Source organism: Oncorhynchus clarkii, chromosome 17 (genome assembly GCF_045791955.1).
Source record: "Oncorhynchus clarkii lewisi isolate Uvic-CL-2024 chromosome 17, UVic_Ocla_1.0, whole genome shotgun sequence".
NCBI lineage: Eukaryota > Metazoa > Chordata > Actinopteri > Salmoniformes > Salmonidae > Oncorhynchus > Oncorhynchus clarkii.
In genome coordinates, this window is record NC_092163.1 from 79220153 (window position 1) to 79247744 (window position 27592).

Here is a 27592-nt window from a genome sequence, read left to right on the forward strand (position 1 = left end):
ACAATTAATATGAATTTATTTGAGTTCTGTTGGTTAAGTGCTTTAAGTTGTGTCCTTATTTTGGAAAGGATCACAACTTCTAAAGACGTACATTGTTTAGAGTTGATCTATTTTAATATGTGGAGGGGGGAAAAAATCTAAATAAAGTTTTCTCCGTTTTGAGAAAAATGCTTAATGTCAATTTGTTTAATTCTACTTTAACATAGAATGGTGTTGGATTTGTGTAGCACTTGATTAAATCCTGCAGTCAGGTAATTTTTATTTTACCTTTATTTAACTAGGCAAGTCAGTTAAGAACAAATTCTTATTTTCAATGACGGTCTTGGAACAGTGGGTTAACTGGTCTAGGAACAGTGGGTTATAACTGCCTTATTCAGGGAGCAGAACAACAGATTTTTACCTTGTCAGCTCGGGGATTCCATCTTGCAACCTTTCGGTTACTAGTCCAACGCTCGAACCACTAGGCTACCTGCCTCCTCTACGATCTAACCACTAGGCTCCCTGCCACCTCTACACTCTAACCACTAGGCTCCCTGCTGCCTCTACACTCTAACCACTAGGCTCCCTGCTGCCTCTACACTCTAACCACTAGGCTACCTGCCGCCTCTACACTCTAACCACTAGGCTCCCTGCCGCCTCTACACTCTAACCACTAGGCTCCCTGCCGCCTCTACACTCTAACCACTAGGCTACCTGCCACCTCTACACTCTAACCACTAGACTACCTGCCCCCTCTACACTCTAACCACAAGGCTCCCTGCCGCCTCTACACTCTAACCACTAGACTACCTGTTTATACCTTTTTTTGTGTCAACATGTCAAGATTTGTGGTGTTCAGTGTACCAGTCCAAGTCTTGTGAATCTGTCTTTGACGATACATTGTAGGGGACATCAGCCTGAGGGAGAGATACAACACTATCACCGAGGTACAGAGTGCCATTCTCTTCCAGGACAAGATGTGTGCCTGACCCAATGCCAAGGTCTTTCACAATAAGCTAACAATGCCTCCCTGGAAAGCAGTGGCAATTGTTACTGAGTGACTGTCTGGGTAAATAAACAAGAATGCAGTCATGATTTATCTAGTGAACACCATAGAAGCCGTCCAATACAAATCTGGACCTCGAAGAAAGTTCCACTCGTTTTCTTTGTTCTTCATACTTCCCTCTAATCAAACAGTGACTTAGACACCATATGGGTGCAGTTATCAGGTCGAACAGAAACCCAGCAGAACTCTGGACTTTGTAGGGTAAGATTTGACTGTCTCTGCCATAAGAGATACAATGTTCTGCATAAATCTCACTGAGTTCCTGTGCCAATCTCCAGGAAAAGACGTCGCTCTGCCCTCACACAAGGACAAACTTCTTGGCCAATACTTCTGACAATGCAGTTATTAAATGCAGAGAAGGTCGTAGAGATACCATATAATGTTCTATTAAATGTTGTGATTTATAGACCCCCCCTCCTAATCTTCCTTTCTCTATTCTACAAGGAGAAACTGACTGGACTTGAACACCGATTTCAACACAGTGTGCTGCATATTTCAAACTTTCAGCTCCATTTGAATTTTCCTCTTAACTGGTGTCGATGTAATTGTTCCGGACAGTTTCATCGAAACATACAGGATGTTTTTGAATGGTTGTAACAATGTTTCCCTAGAAAGCTGAGTGACAAGGGAAGCAAACACTCAACAGTATCTCCACTATTTTCCAGTATCTGAATGTACAATATACAGTCATCCTCTTATCTGAGAACATGACTGATAGTAAACTGTCGCGTGTTGGTGAGTGTGTGTGTGTTTGTTGGTGGGTGAGTGTGTGTGTGTGTTGGTGGGTGAGTGTGTGTGTGTGTTCTCCAGGCTACCCTTTCTCTACCGGTCCTCCCTCATGTGGAGCCCTTCACCAGGATCAAAGTCACCAACTGGAGTCACCAAGGACTGTATCTGTGTGTGTGCATCTCTCTCTCTCTAATCTCTCTCTTTCTCTCTCTGTGTGTGCATCTCTCTCTCTCTCTCTCTCTCTCTCTGTGTGCATCTCTCTCTCTCTCTTTCTCTCTGTGTGTGTCTTGCCAGACTAGTGTGTTATTTTTAACTTGCAAGTAAGTGTCTTGTCTGTAGCTGAGATCTGGGGCCGTACAGGATGCGTCTTGTCACTTGGCTAATCTGTAGCTGAGATCTGGGACCGTACAGGATGCGTCTTGTCACTTGGCTAATCTGTAGCTGAGATCTGGGACCGTACAGGATGCGTCTTGTCACTTGGCTAATCTGTAGCTGAGATCTGGGACCGTACAGGATGCGTCTTGTCACTTGGCTAATCTGTAGCTGAGATCTGGGACCGTACAGGATGCGTCTTGTCACTTGGCTAATCTGTAGCTGAGATCTGGGACCGTACAGGATGCGTCTTGTCACTAGGCTAATCTGTAGCTGAGATCTGGGGCCGTACAGGATGCGTCTTGTCACTTGGCTAATCTGTATCTGAGATCTGGGACCGTACAGGATGCGTCTTGTCACTTGGCTAATCTGTAGCTGAGATCTGGGACCGTACAGGATGCGTCTTGTCACTTGGCTAATCTGTATCTGAGATCTGGGGCCGCACAGGATGCGTCTTGTCACTTGGCTAATCTGTAGCTGAGATCTGGGACCGTACAGGATGCGTCTTGTCACTTGGCTAATCTGTAGCTGAGATCTGGGACCGTACAGGATGCGTCTTGTCACTTGGCTAATCTGTAGCTGAGATCTGGGACCGTACAGGATGCGTCTTGTCACTTGGCTAATCTGTAGCTGAGATCTGGGACCGTACAGGATGCGTCTTGTCACTTGGCTAATCTGTAGCTGAGATCTGGGACCGTACAGGATGCGTCTTGTCACTTGGCTAATCTGTAGCTGAGATCTGGGACCGTACAGGATGCGTCTTGTCACTTGGCTAATCTGTAGCTGAGATCTGGGACCGTACAGGATGCGTCTTGTCACTTGGCTAATCTGTATCTGAGATCTGGGACCGTACAGGATGCGTCTTGTCACTTGGCTAATCTGTAGCTGAGATCTGGGACCGTACAGGATGCGTCTTGTCACTTGGCTAATCTGTAGCTGAGATCTGGGACCGTACAGGATGCGGCTGCCTCCTACTCTGTTGCGATTCCTTCGCTAGATTGCAAGGCTGTTAATGTTGGTTCAAATGCATTGTAAAACTTAAAAGTCAGTTTAGAACAAAATTCTTAGTTACAATGACGGCCTACCCCGGCCGTCGCTGGGCCAATTGTGCGCCGCCCTATGGGACTCCAAATCAAGACCGGATGTGATGCAGCCTGGAATCGAACCAGGGTCTGTAGTGACGCCTCTTGCACTGAGATGCAGTGCCTTAGACTTCTGCGCAACTCAGAAGCCCGTAATCATCTCACCACTGTTGTAGGAACCCCGTGCTAGCCGCAGGAACCCCATTCTAGCCGCAGGAACCCCGTGCTAGCCGCAGGAACCCCGTGCTAGCCGCAGGAACCCCGTGCTAGCCGCAGGAACCCCGTGCTAGCCGCAGGAACCACGTGCTAGCCGCCTACTCAGCGGTCTGTTACTGTGGGTTCCCTCTTATGGGAAAAGTTTCCCCTAGGAGCAGATCCAGGATCAACTTCAAAACTAACCTAAGATCAGCGTCTAGGGGAGAATTCACCTTTTGTTTTCTGTCGTGGGCAAAGTCCTCCTGCAAGAGCACATGAAACCTACATGGACAGCATCTGCCGAGACCGGTGTCAGTGCAGAGGACCTAGGAGCTGTCATCATCAACCGAGAGCTACTTTATGACAAGCCATCATCCGGCGCGTTGCAACGGTAAATGACTAAATAGCCTGACTAAATACAGACCAGTGTGAGTCTGTTGACAATGTTAAGCTATAACGTATTATAAGCCTTGTTGTTACAAGACATTATTGAAGGTTAGTACATGTTCTAAAGGTTAGTGCATGTTCTAAAGGTTAGTGCATGTTCTAAAGGTTATAAAGGTTAGTGCATGTTCTAAAGGTTAGTGCATGTTCTAAAGGTTAGTACATGTTCTAAAGGTTAGTTCTAAAGGTTAGTTCTAAAGGTTAGTGCATGTTCTAAAGGTTAGTGCATGTTCTAAAGGTTAGTACATGTTCTAAAGGTTAGTGCATGTTCTAAAGGTTAGTGCATGTTCTAAAGGTTCTAAAGGTTAGTGCATGTTCTAAAGGTTAGTGCATGTTCTAAAGGTTCTAAAGGTTAGTGCATGTTCTAAAGGTTAGTGCATGTTCTAAAGGTTCTAAAGGTTAGTGCATGTTCTAAAGGTTCTAAAGGTTAGTGCATGTTCTAAAGGTTAGTACATGTTCTAAAGGTTAGTGCATGTTCTAAAGGTTAGTGCATGTTCTAAAGGTTATAAAGGTTAGTACATGTTCTAAAGGTTAGTGCATGTTCTAAAGGTTATAAAGGTTAGTGCATGTTCTAAAGGTTCTAAAGGTTAGTGCATGTTCTAAAGGTTAGTGCATGTTCTAAAGGTTATAAAGGTTAGTGCATGTTCTAAAGGTTAGTACATGTTCTAAAGGTTAGTTCTAAAGGTTAGTTCTAAAGGTTAGTGCATGTTCTAAAGGTTAGTACATGTTCTAAAGGTTAGTACATGTTCTAAAGGTTAGTTCTAAAGGTTAGTTCTAAAGGTTAGTGCATGTTCTAAAGGTTAGTGCATGTTCTAAAGGTTATAAAGGTTAGTGCATGTTCTAAAGGTTAGTACATGTTCTAAAGGTTAGTACATGTTCTAAAGGTTAGTACATGTTCTAAAGGTTAGTTCTAAAGGTTAGTGCATGTTCTAAAGGTTAGTGCATGTTCTAAAGGTTAGTACATGTTCTAAAGGTTAGTTCTAAAGGTTAGTGCATGTTCTAAAGGTTAGTTCTAAAGGTTAGTACATGTTCTAAAGGTTAGTTCTAAAGGTTAGTACGTGTTCTAAAGGTTAGTGCATGTTCCAAAGGTTAGTGCATGTTCTAAAGGTTAGTTCTAAAGGTTAGTACATGTTCTAAAAGTTAGTGCATCTTCTAAAAGTTAGTGCATGTTCTAAAGGTTAGTGCATGTTCTAAAGGTTAGTGCATGTTCTAAAGTTTAGTACATGTTCTAAAGCTTAGTGCATGTTCTAAAGGTTAGTGCATGTTCTAAAGGTTAGTGCATGTTCTAAAGGTTAGTGCATGTTCTAAAGGTTAGTGCATGTTCTAAAGGTTAGTGCATGTTCTAAAGGTTATAAAGGTTAGTACATGTTCTAAAGGTTAGTGCATGTTCTAAAGGTTAGTACATGTTCTAAAGGTTAGTGCATGTTCTAAAGGTTAGTGCATGTTCTAAAGGTTATAAAGGTTAGTACATGTTCTAAAGGTTCTAAAGGTTAGTACATGTTCTAAAGGTTAGTGCATGTTCTAAAGGTTAGTACATGTTCTAAAGGTTAGTGCATGTTCTAAAGGTTAGTGCATGTTCTAAAGGTTATAAAGGTTAGTACATGTTCTAAAGGTACTAAAAGGTTAGTGCATGTTCTAAAGGTTAGTGCATGTTCTAAAGGTTAGTGCATGTTCTAAAGGTTAGTGCATGTTCTAAAGGTTATTGCATGTTCTAAAGGTTAGTACATGTTCTAAAGGTTAGTACATGTTCTAAAGGTTAGTACATGTTCTAAAGGTTAGTGCATGTTCTAAAGGTTAGTACATGTTCTAAAGGTTAGTGCATGTTCTAAAGGTTAGTGCATGTTCTAAAGGTTATAAAGGTTAGTACATGTTCTAAAGGTTATAAAGGTTAGTGCATGTTCTAAAGGTTATAAAGGTTAGTACATGTTCTAAAGGTTAGTACATGTTCTAAAGGTTAGTGCATGTTCTAAAGGTTAGTGCATGTTCTAAAGGTTAGTGCATGTTCTAAAGGTTATAAAGGTTAGTACATGTTCTAAAGGTTAGTGCATGTTCTAAAGGTTACTGCATGTTCTAAATGTTAGTGCATGTTCTAAAGGTTAGTGCATGTTCTAAAGGTTATAAAGGTTAGTACATGTTCTAAAGGTTAGTACATGTTCTAAAGATTAGTGCATGTTCTAAAGTTTATAAAGGTTAGTACATGTTCTAAAGGTTAGTGCATGTTCTAAAGGTTAGTGCATGTTCTAAATGTTATAAAGGTTAGTACATGTTCTAAAGATTAGTACATGTTCTAAAGGTTATAAAGGTTAGTGCATGTTCTAAAGGTTATAAAGGTTAGTACATGTTCTAAAGGTTAGTGCATGTTCTAAAGGTTAGTGCATGTTCTAAAGGTTAGGGCATGTTCTAAAGGTTAGTGCATGTTCTAAAGGTTAGTGTCAATGAGTAATGATAACTAGGCTCTGTACACAGGGTACCAGTACTGAGTAATGATAACTAGGTTATATACACAGGGTACCAGTACTGAGTAATGATAACTTGGCTCTATACACAGGGTACCAGTACTGAGTAATGATAACTTGGCTCTATACACAGGATACCAGTACTGAGTAATGATAACTAGGTTATATACACAGGGTACCAGCACTGAGTAATGATAACTAGGCTCTATACACATGGTACCAGTACTGAGTCAATGAGTAATGATAACTAGGCTCTATACACTGGGTACCAGCATTGAGTAATGATAACTAGGCTCTATACACATGGTACCAGTACTGAGTCAATGAGTAATGATACCTAGGCTCTATACACAGGGTACCAGTACTGAGTCAATGAGTAACGATAACTAAGCTCTATACACAGGGTACCAGTACTGAGTCAATGAGTAACGATAACTAGGCTCTATACACAGGGTACCAGTACTGAGTCAATGTGCAGGGGTACGCTGTAATTGAGGTAGATGTGTACATATAACTAGGAATACAGTGACAGATAGTGACCAGTAGCAGCAGAGTATGTGATGAGTCAAAAAAAAAGAGTCAATGCAGATAGTTAAATAGTTAACCAATAGCTGCCGGGACTTACTATGTAGCAGACTTAGGGCTTTGGGGTATAGAAGCTGTTCAGGGTCCTGTTGGTTCCAGACTTGGTGTATCACTAACTTTAAGCATCAGCTGTCAGAGCAGCTCACAGATCATTGCACCATAGCCCATCTGTAAATAGCTAATCCAACTACCTCATCCCCATATTGTTATTTATTATTATTTTTGTTGTTGTTGCTCCTTTGCACCCCAGTATCTCTACTTCCACATTCATCTTCTGCACAACAATCACTTCAGTGTTTAATTGCTAAATTGTAATTACTTCGCCTCTATGGCCTATTTTTTGCCTTTACCTCCCCAATCTTACCTCATTTGCACACACTGTATATAAGGATTGTTTTGTTGTATTATTGACTTTACGTTTGTTTATTCCATGCGTAACTCTGTGTTGTTGTTTGTGTCGCATTGTTTTGCTTTATCTTGGCCAGGTCACAGTTCTAAATGAGAACTTGTTCTCAACTGGCCAACCTGGTTAAATAAAGGTGTTCTCAACTGGCCAACCTGGTTAAATAAAGGTGTTCTCAACTGGCCAACCTGGTTAAATAAAGGTGAAATGAACAAATGGCTACTGACTTGGTGTATCACTAACTTTAAGCATCAGCTGTCAGAGCAGCTCACAGATCATTGCACCATAGCCCATCTGTAAATAGCTAATCCAACTACCTCATCCCCATATTGTTATTTATTATTATTTTTGTTGTTGTTGCTCCTTTGCACCCCAGTATCTCTACTTCCACATTCATCTTCTGCACAACAATCACTTCAGTGTTTAATTGCTAAATTGTAATTACTTCGCCTCTATGGCCTATTTTTTGCCTTTACCTCCCCAATCTTACCTCATTTGCACACACTGTATATAAGGATTGTTTTGTTGTATTATTGACTTTACGTTCGTTTATTCCATGCGTAACTCTGTGTTGTTGTTTGTGTCGCATTGTTTTGCTTTATCTTGGCCAGGTCACAGTTCTAAATGAGAACTTGTTCTCAACTGGCCAACCTGGTTAAATAAAGGTGTTCTCAACTGGCCAACCTGGTTAAATAAAGGTGTTCTCAACTGGCCAACCTGGTTAAATAAAGGTGTTCTCAACTGGCCTACCTGGTTAAATAAAGGTGAAATGAACAAATGGCTACTGACTTTGGGTGTCTGGAGTCTGACAATTTCACTTCACTTTTAGATGATTATACTTGTCTTTGCTGTTTTGTGATAGTACACGACTATGGTAACGCGATAGTATACGACTATGGGAGCGCGATAGTACATGACTATGGGAACGCAATTAGTACACGACTATGGGAACGTGACTATGGGAACACAATTAGTACACGACTATGGGAACGCGATAGTATACGACTATGGGAACGCGATAGTACACGACTATGGGAACGTGATTAGTATACGACTATGGGAACGCGATAGTACACGACTATGGGAACGTGATTAGTATACGACTATGGGAACGCGATTAGTACACGACTATGGGAACGCGATTAGTATACGACTATGGGAACGCGATTAGTACACGACTATGGGAACGCGATAGTATACGACTATGGGAACGCGATTAGTACACGACTATGGGAACGCGATAGTATACGACTATGGGAACGCGATTAGTACACGACTATGGGAACGCGAGAGTATACGACTATGGGAACGCGATTAGTACACGACTATGGGAACGCGATAGTATACGACTATGGGAACGCGATTAGTACACGACTATGGGAACGCGATAGTATACGACTATGGGAATGCGATAGTATACGACTATGGGAGCGCGATAGTACATGACTATGGGAACGCAATTAGTACACGACTATGGGAACGTGACTATGGGAACACAATTAGTACACGACTATGGGAACGCAATAGTATACGACTATGGGAACGCGATAGTACACGACTATGGGAACGTGATTAGTATACGACTATGGGAACGCGATAGTACACGACTATGGGAACGTGATTAGTATACGACTATGGGAACGCGATTAGTACACGACTATGGGAACGCGATTAGTACACGACTATGGGAACGCGATTAGTACACGACTATGGGAACGCGATTAGTACACGACTATGGGAACGAGATTAGTACACGACTATGGGAACGCGATTAGTACACGACTATGGGAACGCGATTAGTACACGACTATGGGAACGCGATTAGTACACGACTATGGGAACGCGATTAGTATACGACTATGGGAACGCGATTAGTATACGACTATGGGAACGCGATTAGTACACGACTATGGGAACGCGATTAGTACACGACTATGGGAACGCGATTAGTACACGACTATGGGAACGCGATTAGTATACGACTATGGGAACGCGATTAGTACACGACTATGGGAACGCGATTAGTACACGACTATAGGAACGCGATTAGTACACGACTATGGGAACGCGATAGTATACGAACGACTATGGGAACGCGATAGTATACAACAATGGGAACGCGATAGTACACGACTATGTGACTGCGATTAGTTTGTGAAGGAACGTGAAAATTCATGCGAAATTATGTGTTTTTTCCATAGGTGAAATCATGGGATTTTCCACAGGTGAGATCATGTGATTATCCACAGGTGAGATCATGTGATTTTCCACAGGTGAGATCATGTGATTTTCCACAGGTGAAATGATGTGATTATCCACAGGTGAGATCATGTGATTATCCACAGGTGAGATCATCGGATTTTCCACAGGTGAGATCATGGGATTTTCCACAGGTGAGATCATGTGATTTTCCACAGGTGAAATCATGGGATTTTCCACAGGTGAAATTATGTGATTTTTCACAGGTGAGATCATGTGATTATCCACAGGTGAAATTATGGGATTTTCCACAGGTGAGATCATGTGATTTTCCACAGGTGAGATCATGTGATTATCCACAGGTGAGATCATGGGATTTTCCACAGGTGAAATTATGTGATTTTCCACAGGTGAGATCATGTGATTATCCACAGGTGAGATCATGTGATTTTCCACAGGTGAGATCATGTGATTTTCCACAGGTGAGATCATGTGATTTTTCTGTAAGGTAATAGACCTTCAATAGAAATGCCATTGCAGTACCCATTTAGTTCTGTGATTGATTTAACAGTTTTGCTGTTTTCCAAAACACGGTTGCTTTCTAACTTTTGTAACTGAGTGTGTGTGTGTGTGTGTGTGTGTGTGTGTATGTGTGTAACGAAGACAACTGGACTGGCACCTCTCTCTTTCTCACACACACACACACAGAGAGAGAGAGAGAGATCAGAGAGAGAGACAGTTGGCATACCTTAACCTAGATCTCTCTCCTCTCCTGGCTTTAGTTCCTGTAATGAGCTTTGGTTTGGGATGTGGTGTTGTTTTGTCTCTATGCCCCATCTGTGTCCCATCAAAGGATGAACTATTTGGCAATTTGCGTTATGTGGATAGGCTAAAAGATGGCGCAGCGGTGACTGCATTGAGTATCCCGTTCACACACTCAAGTTACATCGTAAACAACTGGACATATCTCTCTCTTTCTCTCTCTCTCTCTCTCTTTCTCTCTCTCTCTCTCTCGTTCTCTCTCTTTCTCTCAGTGCTGTTGCGACATTCACTCTCTCCGTGGGCTCTAAATGGTTGACTTGTTAACCCACAGCGATATAGGACCGTTTTAAAGCATGTATTATCAATTTATCCGACCCAATAACGAGTTTGGGATCGACAGACAGAAAATGAACCTGCTGTGCTGTGTTGCTGTGTACCCGGAGGTTTGAAATGAATAAATAAGGTGTTTCTCTCCATCCCGGCAGTGGACCGCGGGAGATGCTGCGGCTGCATTGATAGAGTTGAGCGATTCGTACAGAAGTGACGAGGCAGCCTCAACCGGATAGGATAACAACCTCCTAGCACTTACTGCGATAGACTGAGTCAACGTTGTTGTATGACAGCAAGATGCACTGACTGTGGACCGGACCAGAAAATGCATCGTTTCAGAGGCGAAATATGAACGCACATTCCACTTTGGTTTTCTTTTATTTGCAAGGCGTTGAGACGCAGTGATACATTTCCGTGGATCTGAGCGGTTTATGCAACTTTTCCCGGTCCCTTTTTCCATGATAACGGCGAACCCGTGCTAGGTTTACCTGGAATTTTACCAGGATCATGTGGACCCCGACGGAAGAGGAGAAAATCGGAGTTGGTGAGTTTTTATTAAATTCAGTAATATTGTTTTAATCTAAATAATATAGCTTTTATTTAGGCCTATGTCTGTCTGTCTTTCTCTATTCAACGAGTCTGTCCCTCACGGTTCAATACTGGAATAGAAGCAGTTTATGTCGCCAATATGATCAGGTCTTGGTGGGAGCACTGAACCCAGCCAGCAGCCAAACACGTGTTGACATTTCTGTTCATTTTTCCAAACTGTCACGTTATCTTGCGTCTAGAAGACATAGGACAACATTGTAGCCCTTGGCTATTCCTGTTTTTTTTATTATTTTTTTATTTAAATCAACGACCTAAAAAAAACACACATGTTTCTCATGTTGAAGGACTTCGTGATGTCACTGTTTTAATCGAAGACGAAATCTGTAATATCACCTAGTCAAAGCTACTGCTTCCATCTCCAACAGAGGGCGATGGGAAAGTACCGTTACAACAGGTGCGCTACTCAGCTCAATGAATAGGAGATATAGAGAAATGTGAATTCTATTCTATTCTTTATTTATTTGTATTCTTTATTTATTTATTTATTATGTTGTTGCTGACATACACTCACTGTTAGAATGTGGAACAGCCAGACCTCCATGTTTCATTAAGTGACAGACAATGGTTTCTACTCTGTGTCTCAAATTGACAGACCATCCACGGAAATGCAAAAGCCATTGAGAGCAGGGGAAGGAAATGTTGACAACAGGCTGCTTAGCATGTTGACAACAGGCTGCTTAGCAAGTCCAATTCATCGCAGCTGAGTAACACTTGGGAATAGCGGGTCATTGGAGTTGAATATGAAGCTTCTTAACCACATTTTTATTTCTACACAGACCAATACAACTTTAAAAAAGCAGAAACAACCCCAAAAACAACCCACATCTTTCATAGGCACGAAGATAGGTTTATGGGAAAACCAAGGAGAGAGAGAGAGAGAGAGAGAGAGAGAGAGAGAGAGAGAGAGAGAGAGAGAGAGAGAGAGAGAGAGAGAGAGAGAGAGAGAGAGAGAGAGAGAGAGAGAGAGAGAGAGAGAGAGAGAGAGAGAGAGAGAGAGAGAGAGAGAGAGAGAGACAGAGAGAGAGAGAGAGAGAGAGAGAGAGAGAGAGAGAGAGAGAGAGACTCATGGATGCTCTCCAAAGGGACTATGAGAGATTGTGGCTGAGCATTGAAAACAGCTATTCAGCTTGGCCACCTAATAAATGGCTCTTTGTAAAGGAATGGATGCAGTCTGAATGCAGTTCCAGCCCTCGGGCCCTTCAGCCAGGCAGCCCAGCACACACTGAGTTCTCACCAACCAGTCAAAGACATGCCCTGCATCCCACTAGGAGTGACAGACAGAGACGAAGGCCGTAGCTAGATTGGTTACTATACCATAGGCTCAGCAGAGTACAGTTCAAACAGTCATGTTGTGCAGTTTACAATGTAAATAAACCAGCACTCTTTGATTGCAAAATAAAGTGTTCTATTCTATTGAATTTATATTTTATGATCACTCTCTCAATATAACCCCGAAGGCCTATCTACATGTGGAAGCTGACATTGTGACTGGCCAATATTCTACCTGATTGCCTCCAGGGAGTTAATTCCCCCCCCCCCCCCCCCCCCTCTTATCACTTCAGACAGTAAAGAGTTAACACACAGATAGCTGGTATATTATATGTCCTCATTTAATCAGTGTTGGAGGAGTGGAGGGATATGGAAGGTTTTCCTACATTACTGAGTCTAAAGGGAGTCTGTGCATAACCAACCCTGTTTCATAGGGTGTGTGCGTGCGTGCGTGCGTGCGTGCGTGCGTGCGTGCGTGCTCGCTCGCTCGCGCTCCCCAAGTGGCACTGCATCTCAGTGCCGGAGGTGTCACTACAGACAGCCTGGTTCGAACCCAGGCTGTATCACAACTGGCCGGGATTGGGCATCCCATAGGGGCGGCGCTCAACTGGCCCAGCGTCGTCCGGGTTTGGCCGGTCTAGGCTGTCATTGTAAATAGGAATTTGTTCTTTACCGACTTAACTGGTTAAATGCATAAAAACTAATTAATATTTAACTACTGTAAAATACATCTGGCTTTGTTATAAGTGTGTGTTTTGGGGGGAGGGGGAATAAGTGTGTGAGTGTGTGTGAAGGGGTTGGAACAGAATTAAGGTGTGGAGAGGGTGGAACAGAATTAAGGTGTGAAGAGGGTGGAACAGAATTAAGGTGTGAAGGGGGTGGAACAGAATTAAGGTGTGAAGAGGGTGGAACAGAATTAAGGTGTGAAGAGGGTGGAACAGAATTAAGGTGTGAAGAGGGTGGAACAGAATTAAGGTGTGAAGAGGGTGGAACAGAATTAAGGTGTGAAGAGGGTGGAACAGAATTAAGATGTGAAGAGGGTGGAACATAATTAAGGTGTGAAGAGGGTGGAACAGAATTAAGATGTGGAGAGGGTGGAACAGAATTAAGGTGTGGAGAGGGTGGAACAGAATTAAGGTGTGAAGAGGGTGGAACAGAATAAGGGTATGGAGAGGGTAGAACAGAATAAGGGTATGGAGAGGGTGGAACAGAATTAAGGTGTGGACGAGGGTGGAACAGAATTAAGGTGTGAAGAGGGTGGAACAGAATTAAGGTGTGAAGAGGGTGGAACAGAATTAAGGTGTGAAGAGGGTGGAACAGAATTAAGGTGTGACGAGGGTGGAACAGAATTAAGGTGTGAAGAGGGTGGAACAGAATTAAGGTGTGACGAGGGTGGAACAGAATTAAGGTGTGACGAGGGTGGAACAGAATTAAGGTGTGAAGGGGGTGGAACAGAATTAAGATGTGGAGAGGGTGGAACAGAATTAAGGTGTGGAGAGGGTGGAACAGAATTAAGGTGTGAAGAGGGTGGAACAGAATTAAGGTGTGAAGGGGGTGGAACAGAATTAAGGTGTGACGAGGGTGGAACAGAATAAGGGTATGGAGAGGGTGGAACAGAATTAAGGTGTGAAGAGGGTGGAACAGAATTAAGGTGTGACAAGGGTGGAACAGAATAAGGGTATGGAGAGGGTGGAACAGAATTAAGGTGTGAAGAGGGTGGAACAGAATTAAGGTGTGACGAGGGTGGAACAGAATTAAGGTGTGAAGGGGGTGGAACAGAATTAAGATGTGGAGAGGGTGGAACAGAATTAAGGTGTGAAGGGGGTGGAACAGAATTAAGGTGTGGAGAGGGTGGAACAGAATTAAGGTGTGGAGAGGGTGGAACAGAATTAAGGTGTGGAGAGGGTGGAACAGAATAAGGGTATGGAGAGGGTGGAACAGAATAAGGGTATGGAGAGGGTGGAACAGAATAAGGGTATGGAGAGGGTGGAACAGAGTAAAGGTGTGAAGAGGGTGGAACAGAGTAAAGGTGTGAAGAGGGTGGAACAGAATTAAGATGTGGAGGGGGTGGAACAGAATTAAGGTGTGAAGAGGGTGGAACAGAATTAAGATGTGGAGAGGGTGGAACAGAATTAAGGTGTGGAGAGGGTGGAACAGAATTAAGGTGTGTAGAGGGTGGAACAGAATTAAGGTGTGAAGGGGGTGGAACAGAATTAAGGTGTGAAGAGGGTGGAACAGAATTAAGGTGTGAAGAGGGTGGAACAGAATTAAGGTGTGAAGGGGTTGGAACAGAATTAAGGTGTGAAGAGGGTGGAAAATAATTAAGGTGTGAAGAGGGTGGAACAGAATTAAGGTGTGAAGAGGGTGGAACAGAATTAAGGTGTGAAGAGGGTGGAACAGAATTAAGGTGTGGAGAGGGTGGAACAGAATTAAGGTGTGAAGGGGGTGGAACAGAATTAAGGTGTGACGAGGGTGGAACATAATTAAGGTGTGACGAGGGTGGAACAGAATAAGGGTATGGAAAGGGTGGAACAGAATTAAGGTGTGAAGAGGGTGGAACAGAATTAAGGTGTGACGAGGGTGGAACAGAATTAAGGTGTGAAGAGGGTGGAACAGAATTAAGGTGTGAAGAGGGTGGAACAGAATAAGGGTATGGAGAGGGTGGAACATAATTAATGTGTGAAGAGGGTGGAACAGAATTAAGGTGTGAAGAGGGTGGAACAGAATAAGGGTATGGAGAGGGTGGAACAGAATTAAGGTGTGAAGAGGGTGGAACAGAATAAGGGTATGGAGAGGGTGGAACAGAATAAGGGTATGGAGAGGGTGGAACAGAATAAGGGTATGGAGAGGGTGGAACATAATTAAGGTGTGAAGAGGGTGGAACAGAGTAAAGGTGTGAAGAGGGTGGAACAGAATAAGGGTATGGAGAGGGTGGAACAGAATAAGGGTATGGAGAGGGTGGAACAGAGTAAAGGTGTGAAGAGGGTGGACCAGAATTAAGGTGTGAAGGGGGTGGAACAGAATTAAGGTGTGAAGGGGTTGGAACAGAATTAAGGTGTGAAGAGGGTGGAACAGAGTAAGGGTATGGAGAGGGTGGAACAGAATTAAGGTGTGAAGAGGGTGGAACAGAATTAAGGTGTGAAGAGGGTGGAACAGAATTAAGGTGTGAAGGGGTTGGAACAGAATTAAGGTGTGAAGAGGGTGGAATAGAATTAAGGTGTGAAGGGGTTGGAACAGAATTAAGGTGTGAAGGGGTTGGAACAGAATTAAGGTGTGAAGAGGGTGGAACAGAATGAATGTGTGAAGAGGGTGGAACAGAATTAAGGTGTGAAGAGGGTGGAACAGAATAAGGGTATGGAGAGGGTGGAACAGAATTAAGGTGTGAAGAGGGTGGAACAGAATAAGGGTATGGAGAGGGTGGAACAGAATAAGGGTATGGAGAGGGTGGAACAGAATAAGGGTATGGAGAGGGTGGAACAGAATTAAGGTGTGAAGAGGGTGGAACAGAGTAAAGGTGTGAAGAGGGCGGAACAGAATAAGGGTATGGAGAGGGTGGAACAGAATAAGGGTATGGAGAGGGTGGAACAGAGTAAAGGTGTGAAGAGGGTGGACCAGAATTAAGGTGTGAAGGGGGTGGAACAGAATTAAGGTGTGAAGGGGTTGGAACAGAATTAAGGTGTGAAGAGGGTGGAACAGAATTAAGGTGTGAAGAGGGTGGAACAGAATTAAGGTGTGAAGGGGTTGGAACAGAATTAAGGTGTGAAGAGGGTGGAACAGAATAAGGGTATGGAGAGGGTGGAACAGAATTAAGATGTGAAGAGGGTGGAACAGAATTAAGGTGTGAAGAGGGTGGAACAGAATTAAGGTGTGAAGGGGGTGGAACAGAGTAAAGGTGTGAAGGGGGTGGAACAGAATTAAGGTGTGAAGGGGGTGGAACAGAATTAAGGTGTGAAGAGGGTGGAACAGAATAAGGGTATGGAGAGGGTGGAACAGAATAAGGGTATGGAGAGGGTGGAACAGAATAAGGGTATGGAGAGGGTGGAACAGAATTAAGGTGTGAAGAGGGTGGAACAGAATAAGGGTATGGAGAGGGTGGAACAGAATACGGGTATGGAGAGGGTGGAACAGAATTAAGGTGTGAAGAGGGTGGAACAGAATAAGGGTATGGAGAGGGTGGAACAGAATAAGGGTATGGAGAGGGTGGAACAGAACAAGGGTATGGAGAGGGTGGAACAGAATTAAGGTGTGAAGAGGGTGGAACAGAATAAGGGTATGGAGAGGGTGGAACAGAATAAGGGTATGGAGAGGGTGGAACAGAATTAAGGTGTGAAGAGGGTGGAACAGAATAAGGGTATGGAGAGGGTGGAACAGAATAAGGGTATGGAGAGGGTGGAACAGAATAAGGGTATGGAGAGGGTGGAACAGAATACGGGTATGGAGAGGGTGGAACAGAGTAAAGGTGTGAAGAGGGTGGAACAGAATTAAGGTGTGGAGAGGGTGGAACAGAATTAAGGTGTGAAGAGGGTGGAACAGAATTAAGGTGTGAAGAGGGTGGAACAGAATTAAGGTGTGAAGAGGGTGGAACAGAATTAAGGTGTGAAGGGGGTGGAACAGAATTAAGGTGTGAAGAGGGTGGAACAGAATTAAGGTGTGAAGGGGGTGGAACAGAATTAAGGTGTGAAGGGGTTGGAAAAGAATTAAGGTGTGAAGGGGGTGGAACAGAATTAAGGTGTGAAGAGGGTGGAACAGAATCAAGGTGTGAAGAGGGTGGAACAGAATTAAGGTGTGACGAGGGTGGAACAGAATAAGGGTATGGAGAGGGTGGAACAGAATCAAGGTGTGAAGAGGGTGGAACAGAATCAAGGTGTGAAGAGGGTGGAACAGAATTAAGGTGTGAAGAGGGTGGAACATAATTAAGGTGTGAAGAGGGTGGAACAGAATTAAGGTGTGACGAGGGTGGAACAGAATAAGGGTATGGAGAGGGTGGAACAGAATTAAGGTGTGGAGAGGGTGGAAGAGAATTAAGGTGTGAAGAGGGTGGAACAGAATTAAGGTGTGACGAGGGTGGAACAGAATAAGGGTATGGAGAGGGTGGAACAGAATCAAGGTGTGAAGAGGGTGGAACAGAATCAAGGTGTGAAGAGGGTGGAACAGAATTAAGGTGTGAAGAGGGTGGAACAGAATTAAGGTGTGAAGAGGGTGGAACAGAATTAAGGTGTGAAGAGGGTGGAACAGAATTAAGGTGTGAAGAGGGTGGAACAGAATTAAGGTGTGAAGAGGGTGGAACAGAATTAAGGTGTGGAGAGGGTGGAACAGAATTAAGGTGTGGAAAGTGTTCTACATGGAACCCAAAAGTGTTCTAAATTGATGCCAAAAGGAGTTCCTCAAAGGGTCTTCCCTATGGGGACGGCCGAAAACCCCTTTTTGGTTCTAGAGTGTAGGGATCAGCAGGCTGAGGATTGGACAGCTCCATTGTCATTGTGAACCGTGTGATGTGTTCACTCCCTCACGGTGATGGCAGCTGGAGTCTCAGGTTTGTAATGGTTTTGGCAGAGAGCTGACAGAGGGCCCGCACACACACACACACACACACACACACACACACACACACACACACACACACACACACACACACACACACATAACATACATAGCCAGATGCATTTACCCAGAAGGCATAGTAAGCCTTGATCAGTTCCAGTAGAATGGCATCCTTTCTGCTAATTATTGCTTGGTATTGTTATTTGCTCAACCAAGCATGACCAGGCTGGCTGTATGAGCTGTCTAACCCAGGGCACTTCCTGTGTGTGTGCAGTTTCCACTGTGGAAATGCCTCTTGTTTCTCTGGTTCCATGATGCCCCTACACCTATGTGTCATGTAATGTGTTGTGAAAGCCTGGTTTTCCCCTTGATAAGGGCACACTGTATTCCCTCTAAGTCAGTAGAAATGTGGCACAGCTGTCGAAGAGCACAAGCCACTGCTGCTGCTGTACAGCACATTATAACACTACACCACTACACTACACTACTACAGTACTACACTACACTACTACAGGCCAACACTACTACAGGTCAACACTACAGTACTACACAACACTACTACAGTACTACACTACTACAGTACTACACTACTATACTACTACAGTACTACACTACTACAGTACTACACTACACTACACTACTACAGTACTACACTACACTACTACAGTACTACACTACAACACTACAGTACTACACTACTACAGGTCAACACTACACTACTACAGGCCAACACTACTACAGTACTACACTACTATACTACTACAGTACTACACTACTACAGTACTACACTACACTACACTACTACAGTACTACACTACACTACTACAGTACTACACTACAACACTACAGTACTACACTACTACAGGTCAACACTACACTACTACAGGCCAACACTACTACAGTACTACACTACTACAGTACAACACTACTACAGGTCAACACTACAGTACTACAGTACTACAGTACTACACTACACTACTACAGTACTACACAACTACAGGTCAACACTACAGTACTACAGTACTACACTACACTACTACAGTACTACACCACTACAGGTCAACACTACAGTACTACAGTACTACACAACACTACTACAGTACTACACCACTACAGGTCAACACTACAGTACTACAGTACTACACAACACTACTACAGTACTACACCACTACAGGTCAACACTACAGTACTACAGTACTACACAACACTACTACAGTACTACACTACTACAGTACTACACTACTACACTACTACAGTACTACACTACTACAGTACTACACTACACTACACTACTACAGTACTACACTACACTACTACAGTACTACACTACAACACTACAGTACTACACTAATACAGTACTACAGTACTACACTACACTACTACAGTACTACACTACTACAGGTCAACACTACAGTACTACAGTACTACACAACACTACTACAGTACTACACTACTACAGTACTACACTACTACACTACTACAGTACTACACTACTACAGTACTACACTACACTACACTACTACAGTACTACACTACACTACTACAGTACTACACTACACCACTACAGTACTACACTACTACAGTACTACACTACAGTACTACAGTACTACACTACACTACTACAGTACTACACTACTACAGGTCAACACTACAGTACTACACTACTACAGTACTACACTACTACAGGTCAACACTACAGTACTACACTACTACACTACTACAGTACTACACTACTACAGTACTACACTACTACAGGTCAACACTACAGTACTACACTACTACAGTACTACTACACTACTACAGGCCAACACTACAGTACTACACTACTACACTACACTACTACAGTACAACCCTACAGTACTACACTACTACAGTACCACACTACTACAGGCCAATACTACAGTACTACACTACTACACTACACTACTACAGTACATAACTACAGTACTACACTACTACAGTACAACACTACAGTACTACACTACTACAGTACAACACTACACTATTACACTACAGTACTACACTACAGTACTACACTACTACAGTACTACACTACTACAGTACTACACTACACTATTACACTACAGTACTACACTACAGTACTACACTACTACAGTACACCACTACTACAGTACTACACTACACTACTACAGTACTACACTACTACAGTACTACACTACTACAGTACTACACTACTACAGCTCAACACTACAGTACTACACTACTACAGTACTACACTACTACAGGTCAACACTACAGTACTACACTACTACAGTACTACACTACTACAGGCCAACACTACAGTACTACACTACACTACTACAGGTCAACACTACAGTACTACACTACTACAGTACAACACTACAGTACTACACTACTACAGTACTACACTACACTAATACAGTACAACACTACTGTACTACACTACTACAGTACAACACTACAATACTACACTACTACAGTACAACACTACAGTACTACAGTACTACACTACACTACTACAGTGCAACACTACAGTACTACACTACTACAGTACAACACTACAGTACTACACTACTACAGTACAACACTACAGTACTACACTACTACAGTACTACACTACTACAGTACACCACTACTACAGGTCAACACTACAGTACTACACTACTACAGTACTACACTACACTACTACAGTATAACTCTACAGTACTACACTACTACAGGCCAACACTACAGTACTACACTACTACACTACACTACTACAGGCCAACACTACAGTACTACACTACTACACTACACTACTACAGTACAACACTACAGTACTACACTACTACAGTACTACACTACTACAGTACTACACTACTACAGGCCAACACTACAGTACTACACTACTACACTACACTACTACAGTACAACACTACAGTACTACACTACTACAGTACAACACTACAGTACTACACTACTACAGTACACCACTACACTATTACACTACAGTACTACACTACTACAGTACTACACTACTACAGTACTACACTACTACAGGCCAACACTACAGTACTACACTACTACAGGCCAACACTACACTATTACACTACAGTACTACACTACTACAGTACTACACTACTACAGTACTACACTACTACAGTACAACACTACAGTACTACACTACTACAGTACAACACTACAGTACTACACTACTACAGGCCAACACTACAGTACTACACTACAGTACTACACTACTACAGTACAACACTACACTACTACACTACTACAGTACTACACTACACTACTACACTACAACCCCTTCAGTACTACACTGCATTAGTACACGACAGTACTACAGTACTACACTACATTACTACACTACAACAGTACAGCACTACAGTGCTATACTACAATACTGCACTACATTATTACACTACAGTACAACATTACAGTACAACATTACAGTACTACACTACAGTACTACACTACAGTACTACACTGCATTAATACAGTACTACACTACATTACTACACTACATTACTACAGTATAGTTTTACACCATAGTACTATGCCATAATACTGCACTACACAACAGTATTCCCCCTTTGGTCTCACCAACTTATTGTAGCTACAGTACATTCGTGTTAGAACAGGAGATTGAATCTGGAGAGAGTTCTGATTGATGCTTCCTTTTAACAGGATTTTGATATCAAAAGGTAAAGAATGAAGGTGCCTGTGTCAGTAGCTGGAATCAGAGGGGTGACGCCTGAGGGCTGACTGTGGTGACGCCTGAGGGCTGTCTGTGGTGACGCCTGAGGTCTGTCTGTGGTGACGCCTGAGGGCTGACTGTGGGACGCCTAGGGTCTGTCTGTGGGACGCCTGAGGTCTGTCTGTGGTGACGCCTGAGGGCTGTCTGTGGTGACGCCTGAGGGCTGTCTGTGGTGACGCCTGAGGTCTGTCTGTGGTGACGCCTGAGGTCTGTCTGTGGTGATGCCTGAGGGCTGGTTGTGGTGACGCCTGAGGTCTGTCTGTGGTGACGCCCGAGGTCTGTCTGTGGTGACGCCCGAGGTCTGTCTGTGGTGACGCCCGAGGGCTGACTGTGGTGACGCCCGAGGGCTGACTGTGGTGACGCCCGAGGGCTGACTGTGGTGACGCCCGAGGTCTGTCTGTGGTGACGCCTGAGGGCTGACTGTGGTGACGCCTGAGGGCTGTCTGTGGTGACGCCTGAGGGCTGACTGTGGGACGCCTAGGGTCTGTCTGTGGGACGCCTGAGGTCTGTCTGTGGTGACGCCTGAGGTCTGTCTGTGGTGACGCCTGAGGGCTGTCTGTGGTGATGCCTGAGGGCTGTCTGTGGTAACGCCTGAGGGCTGTCTGTGGTGACGCCTGCGGGCTGTCTGTGGTGACGCCTGCAGGCTGTCTGTGGTGACGCCTGCAGGGCTGACTGTGGGACGCCTGAGGGCTGACTGTGGTGACGCCTGAGGTCTGTCTGTGGTGACGCCTGAGGTCTGTCTGTGGTGACGCCTGAGGGCTGGTTGTGGTGACGCCTGAGGGCTGTCTGTTGTGACGCCTGAGGTCTGTCTGTTGTGACGCCTGAGGGCTGTCTGTGGTGATATTCTTCTACTACTGTAAAGTACATACAGTACATGTTGTGGACGTTCTCTACTGTAAAGTACCTACAGTACATGTTGGGGACGTTCTCTACTGTAAAGTACATACAGTTCATGTTGTGGACGTTCTCTACTGTAAAGTACATACAGTACATGTTGTGGACGTTTTCTACTGTAAAGTACCTACAGTACATGTTGGGGACGTTCTCTACTGTAAAGTAAAGCTACATAGTAGACCAGCTACATGTTTGGTAGAGTTCAACCTTTTAGTTCTACAAGGTATATCATTCATTCCAGTGGGGAAAAAAGTACCCAATTGTCATATTTGAGTAAAAGTAAAGATACCTTAATAAATGACTCAAGTAAAAGTCTGCCAGTAATATATTACATGAGAAAAAGTCTAAAAGTGTTTGGTTTTAAATATACACAAGTATCAAAAGTAAATGTAATTGCTAAAATATACTTAAGTATCAAAAGTAAAACTATAAATCATTTCAAACTCCTTACATTAACTATTTACGGATCGCCAGCGGCACAATCCAACACTCAGACATAAATATCAAACAAACAATGTGTATTTATTGATTCGCTCGGCCTAGCTCCCCAGTGGGTTGGCCTGGCTCCCAAGTGGGTGGGCCTATGCCCTCCCAGGCCCACTCGTGGCTGTGCCCCTGCCCAGTCATATGAAATCCATAGGTTAAGTCCTGAGTATATTTAAATTGACTGATTTCTTTATATGAACTGTAACTTAGCAAAATCTCAGAAATTGTTCCATGTTGCGTTTATATTTGTAACATGTACTCTCTTGAATCGGGAACCAAGTACAGAGAGTGAATTTAATAAATAAACGAACTTGGGAATAAAACAAAACCTATGAGCAGCGTATAGACATGAAACAGATACGGAGTCAGTAACACCTGGGGAAAGATCCAAAGGGGCAGTGACAGATATAGGGGAGGTAAATCAGGAATGTGATAGAGTCCAGGTGAGTGTCATGAGGCGCAGGTGCGCGTAACGATGGTGGCAGGTAACCTGGCAACAACGAGCGCCAGAGAAGAGGAGCGGGAGTAGACGTGATAATAGTTGTTTGGTTCAGTATTATTCTATCGTCATCGTCTAGGTGACGACAATCTCAGGGAGGGTGTGTGTGTTGTTGACAGCTATAACACACACACACCTCTCTTCCAGGCACTAGCTGCACAGGCTCCTAATCCGTTAGTTTCTTCACCAGACTCCTACATTTTCCTCAAATATTAAACAGAAGCAGCACATCATATTTCTTTTGAAATGTCTAGTGCTGCCTGCTGAAGAAAGGTTGATGCCTGGAGCTGGAGAGGAGCTAGTGAGGAGCTGGAGAGAGAGAGAGAGAGACTCTGTGAGAGCTGTACAAACAGTGTCCAACGTTCCGAAAGAATGTTGCAACATGAAATTTAGCCCAGGCTTTGATGGTCTGAATCCCACGGGGAACCAGAGACTTTACATTGTCTTTTATCTTGGAGAAGTTCTAGTTGATGTTTCTCTGCCTGTCGGAAGTGTTTAACAGCCTACATCTCTCTGTGGCTTCTTCCATCCTGTCCAGCCCGGATATTTGAGGGGGTCTCTCTCCTGTTCAGGCCTGATATTTGAGGGGGTCTCTCTCCTGTTCAGGCCTGATATTTGAGGGGGTCTCTCTCCTGTTCAGGCCTGATATTTGAGGGGGTCTCTCTCCTGTTCAGGCCGAATATTTGAGGGGGTCTCTCTCCTGTTCAGGCCTGATATTTGAGGGGGTCCCTCCTGTTTAGGCCTGATATTTCAGGGGGTCTCTCTCCAGTTCAGGCCTGATATTTGAGGGGGTCCCTCCTGTTCAGGCCTGATATTTGAGGTGGTCCCTCTCCTGGGAATAGCTGCCATTGCTCATTGTCTGATGGTCTGGGAAAATAGTGTTTTTTTAACATGTGAAGTTGTGGGAATGATTTTTGTGCATTCCTGAATCCTGCCACACAATCAGCTAGTGTTGTTGAATGAGTGGATGGATGTGGGGGTTATCTTCAATACAAACCCAGGATGAGTCTCAAATATCACCCTACTCCCTATATAGTTCACTACGTTTGACCATATTCTTAGGGGCCCTGGTCAAAAGTATTGTTTTATATAGGGAATAGGGGGCCATTTTGGACTCAGCCCAGATGAAGAGCTTCTGACCATGGTGCCATTCTGATGGAGAGTTCCGTTGTTGTTATGGTGACACTTATGGAACCGAGTGGGGTGAGGAGGTGCCTGCCTGCGGAACCCTGGCCCAGATGATCCGCCGTCGCCATAACAACCGACATCTAGCCAGCCAAAACTTCTCTGCTGTGTTCACATTGTGTAAGAAAGAAAGTCACTTCAAGAGGGAAAGAAAGTGAGAAAAACAACACGTTTTCTCAGTTGTGGTTGTTGTTGTTGTCACAGGTAGAAAAAGACAGTGCCCACGTCGAACAAACATATTTCTTGACTTGAGATCAAAAGCTTTGGTTCATTGTGGATTTGATTCATTTTTACAAAATCCCAATCTGATTTCTATGTCCATATAGAGTATTATTATAGACCTGTCACATGTGTTGTGGCCCCTGCAGAGAATCGGAGTCTCATTTTAACAACGTTGTTGGAGGAATAACAATGCTGCTGTTAAGAGATGCTTGTTAGAGGAAGGCTGCTCTGACTGGTCATTACATTATACCAGGTCACATGTCTGTCTGTCTGTCTGTCTGTCTGCCTGCCTGTCTGTCTGTCTGTCTGTCTGTCTACACATCTGTCTGTCTGTCTGTCTGTCTGTCTGTCTGTCTGTCTGCCTGCCTGTCTGTCTGTCTACACATCTGTCTGTCTGTCTGTCTGTCTGTCTGCCTGCCTGCCTGTCTGTCTGTCTACACATCTGTCTGTCTGTCTGTCTGCCTGTCTGCCTGTCTGCCTGTCTGCCTGTCTGTCTGTCTGTCTGTCTGTCTACACATCTGTCTGTCTGTCTGTCTGTCTGTCTGTCTGTCTGTCTGTCTGTCTGTCTGTCTGTCTGTCTGTCTGTCTGTCTGCCTGTCTGTCTGTCTACACATCTGTCTGTCTGTCTGTCTGTCTGTCTGTCTGTCTGTCTGTCTGTCTGTCTGTCTGTCTGTCTGTCTGTCTGCCTGTCTGCCTGCCTGTCTGCCTGTCTGTCTGTCTGTCTACACATCTGTCTGTCTGTCTGTCTGTCTGTCTGTCTGTCTGTCTGTCTGTCTGTCTGTCTGTCCGTCCGTCCGTCCGTCCGTCCGTCCGTCCGTCCGCCCGCCTGCCCGCCCGCCCGTCTGTGTACGAAAACACATTGAGTAAATGCACACACGCTGCTGGAGGTGTCTGCTAAAGCACAGGATCATAGCCACCCTCGTCTCCCTCAGCAAATCTGTCCGTCCGTCCGTCCAACCCCGTTCCTGTTTCCAGTCCCTGTCTGCCTATAGACCCTGGTATTGTGATACCAGGTCCTGTGATAATTCCCATGTCTTGTGTTAATGGCTGTGTTTGCTAGGCCAGGTCCTGTGATAATTCCCATGTCTTGTGTTAATGGCTGTGTTTGCTAGGCCAGGTCCTGTGATAATTCCCATGTCTTGTGTTAATGGCTGTGTTTGCTAGGCCAGGTCCTGTGATAATTCCCATGTCTTGTGTTAATGGCTGTGTTTGCTAGGCCAGGTCCTGTGATAATTCCCATGTCTTGTGTTAATGGCTGTGTTTGCTAGGCCAGGTCTTGTGATAATGCCTATGTCTTGTGTTAATGGCTGTGTTTGCTAGGCCAGGTCCTGTGATAATGCCCATGTCGTGTGTGTGTTTGTGGAGTTCAAACAGAGGAACAGGGAATGTCTGTCTCGTGGTTCAAATAACAGGGGGACTCGGGGGGGCTAGGTTCTCACATAACACAAATCAGAGTCCCACTATAACAAACATCAGGCTCCTCCCATAACAAAACCCAAACTCCTCCCATAAGAAAAATCAGTCTCCTCCAATAACAGCAATCAGAGTTCTCCCATAACAACAACAGTTCTCCCATAACAACAACAGTTCTCCCATAACAGCAATCAGAGTTCTCCCATAACAGCAATCAGAGTTCTCCCATAACAGCAACAGTTATCCCATAACAGCAAGCAGAATTCTCCCATAACAGCAATCAGAGTTCTCCCATAACAACAGAGGTCTCCCATAACAACAGAGGTCTCCCATAACAACAGAGGTCTCCCATAACAACAGAGGTCTCCCATAACAACAGAGGTCTCCCATAACAACAGAGGTCTCCCATAACAACAGAGTTCTCCAATAAAAACAGAATTCTCCCACAACAGCAATCAGAGTGCTCCCATAACAGCAATCAGAGTTCTCCCATAACAACAATCCGAGTTCTCCCATAACAACAATCAGAGTTCTCCCATAACAACAGAGTTCTCCCATAACAACAGAGTTCTCCCATAACAATCAGAGTTCTCCCATAACAACAATCCGAGTTCTCCCATAACAACAATCCGAGTTCTCCCATAACAACAATCCGAGTTCTCCCATAACAACAGAGTTCTCCCATAACAACAGAGTTCTTCCATAACAACAGAGTTCTCCCATAACAACACTCTTGTATCTGAAGCTTGCCCCGTCCTCAACCCCTCTATATTTTTCAGAATTAGTCAGCTTCCTCTAGTGCAGGGCTTTCCAACCCTGTTCCTGGAGAGCTAACCTCCTGTAGGTTTTCACTCCAACCCTGTTCCTGGAGAGACCCTCCTGTAGGTTTTAACTCCAACTCTGTTCCTGGAGAGCTAACCTCCTGTAGGTTTTAACTCCAACCCTGTTCCTGGAGAGCTAACCTCCTGTAGGTTTTAACTCCAACCCTGTTCCTGGAGAGCTAACCTCCTGTTGGTTTTAACTCCAACCCTGTTCCTGGAGAGCTAACCTCCTGTAGGTTTTAACTCCAACCCTGTTCCTGGAGAGCTAACCTCCTGTAGGTTTTAACTCCAGCCCTGTTCCTGGAGAGCTAACCTCCT

General features: G+C 44.1%; 1 protein-coding gene across 1 annotated transcript in view; it reads left to right on the forward strand.

Annotated features, from left to right (window-relative positions):
* The first annotated feature begins 10905 nt into the window (after positions 1-10905).
* The window catches only part of LOC139371460 (dedicator of cytokinesis protein 3-like), a 339147-nt gene continuing 322460 nt past the window's right edge, over positions 10906-27592 (forward strand). Inside the window, exon 1 of the mRNA XM_071111887.1 lies at positions 10906-11146. Coding sequence (XP_070967988.1) covers positions 11110-11146 — 37 coding nt within the window. The 5' untranslated portion in view covers positions 10906-11109. The remainder of the gene's footprint in view (positions 11147-27592) is intronic.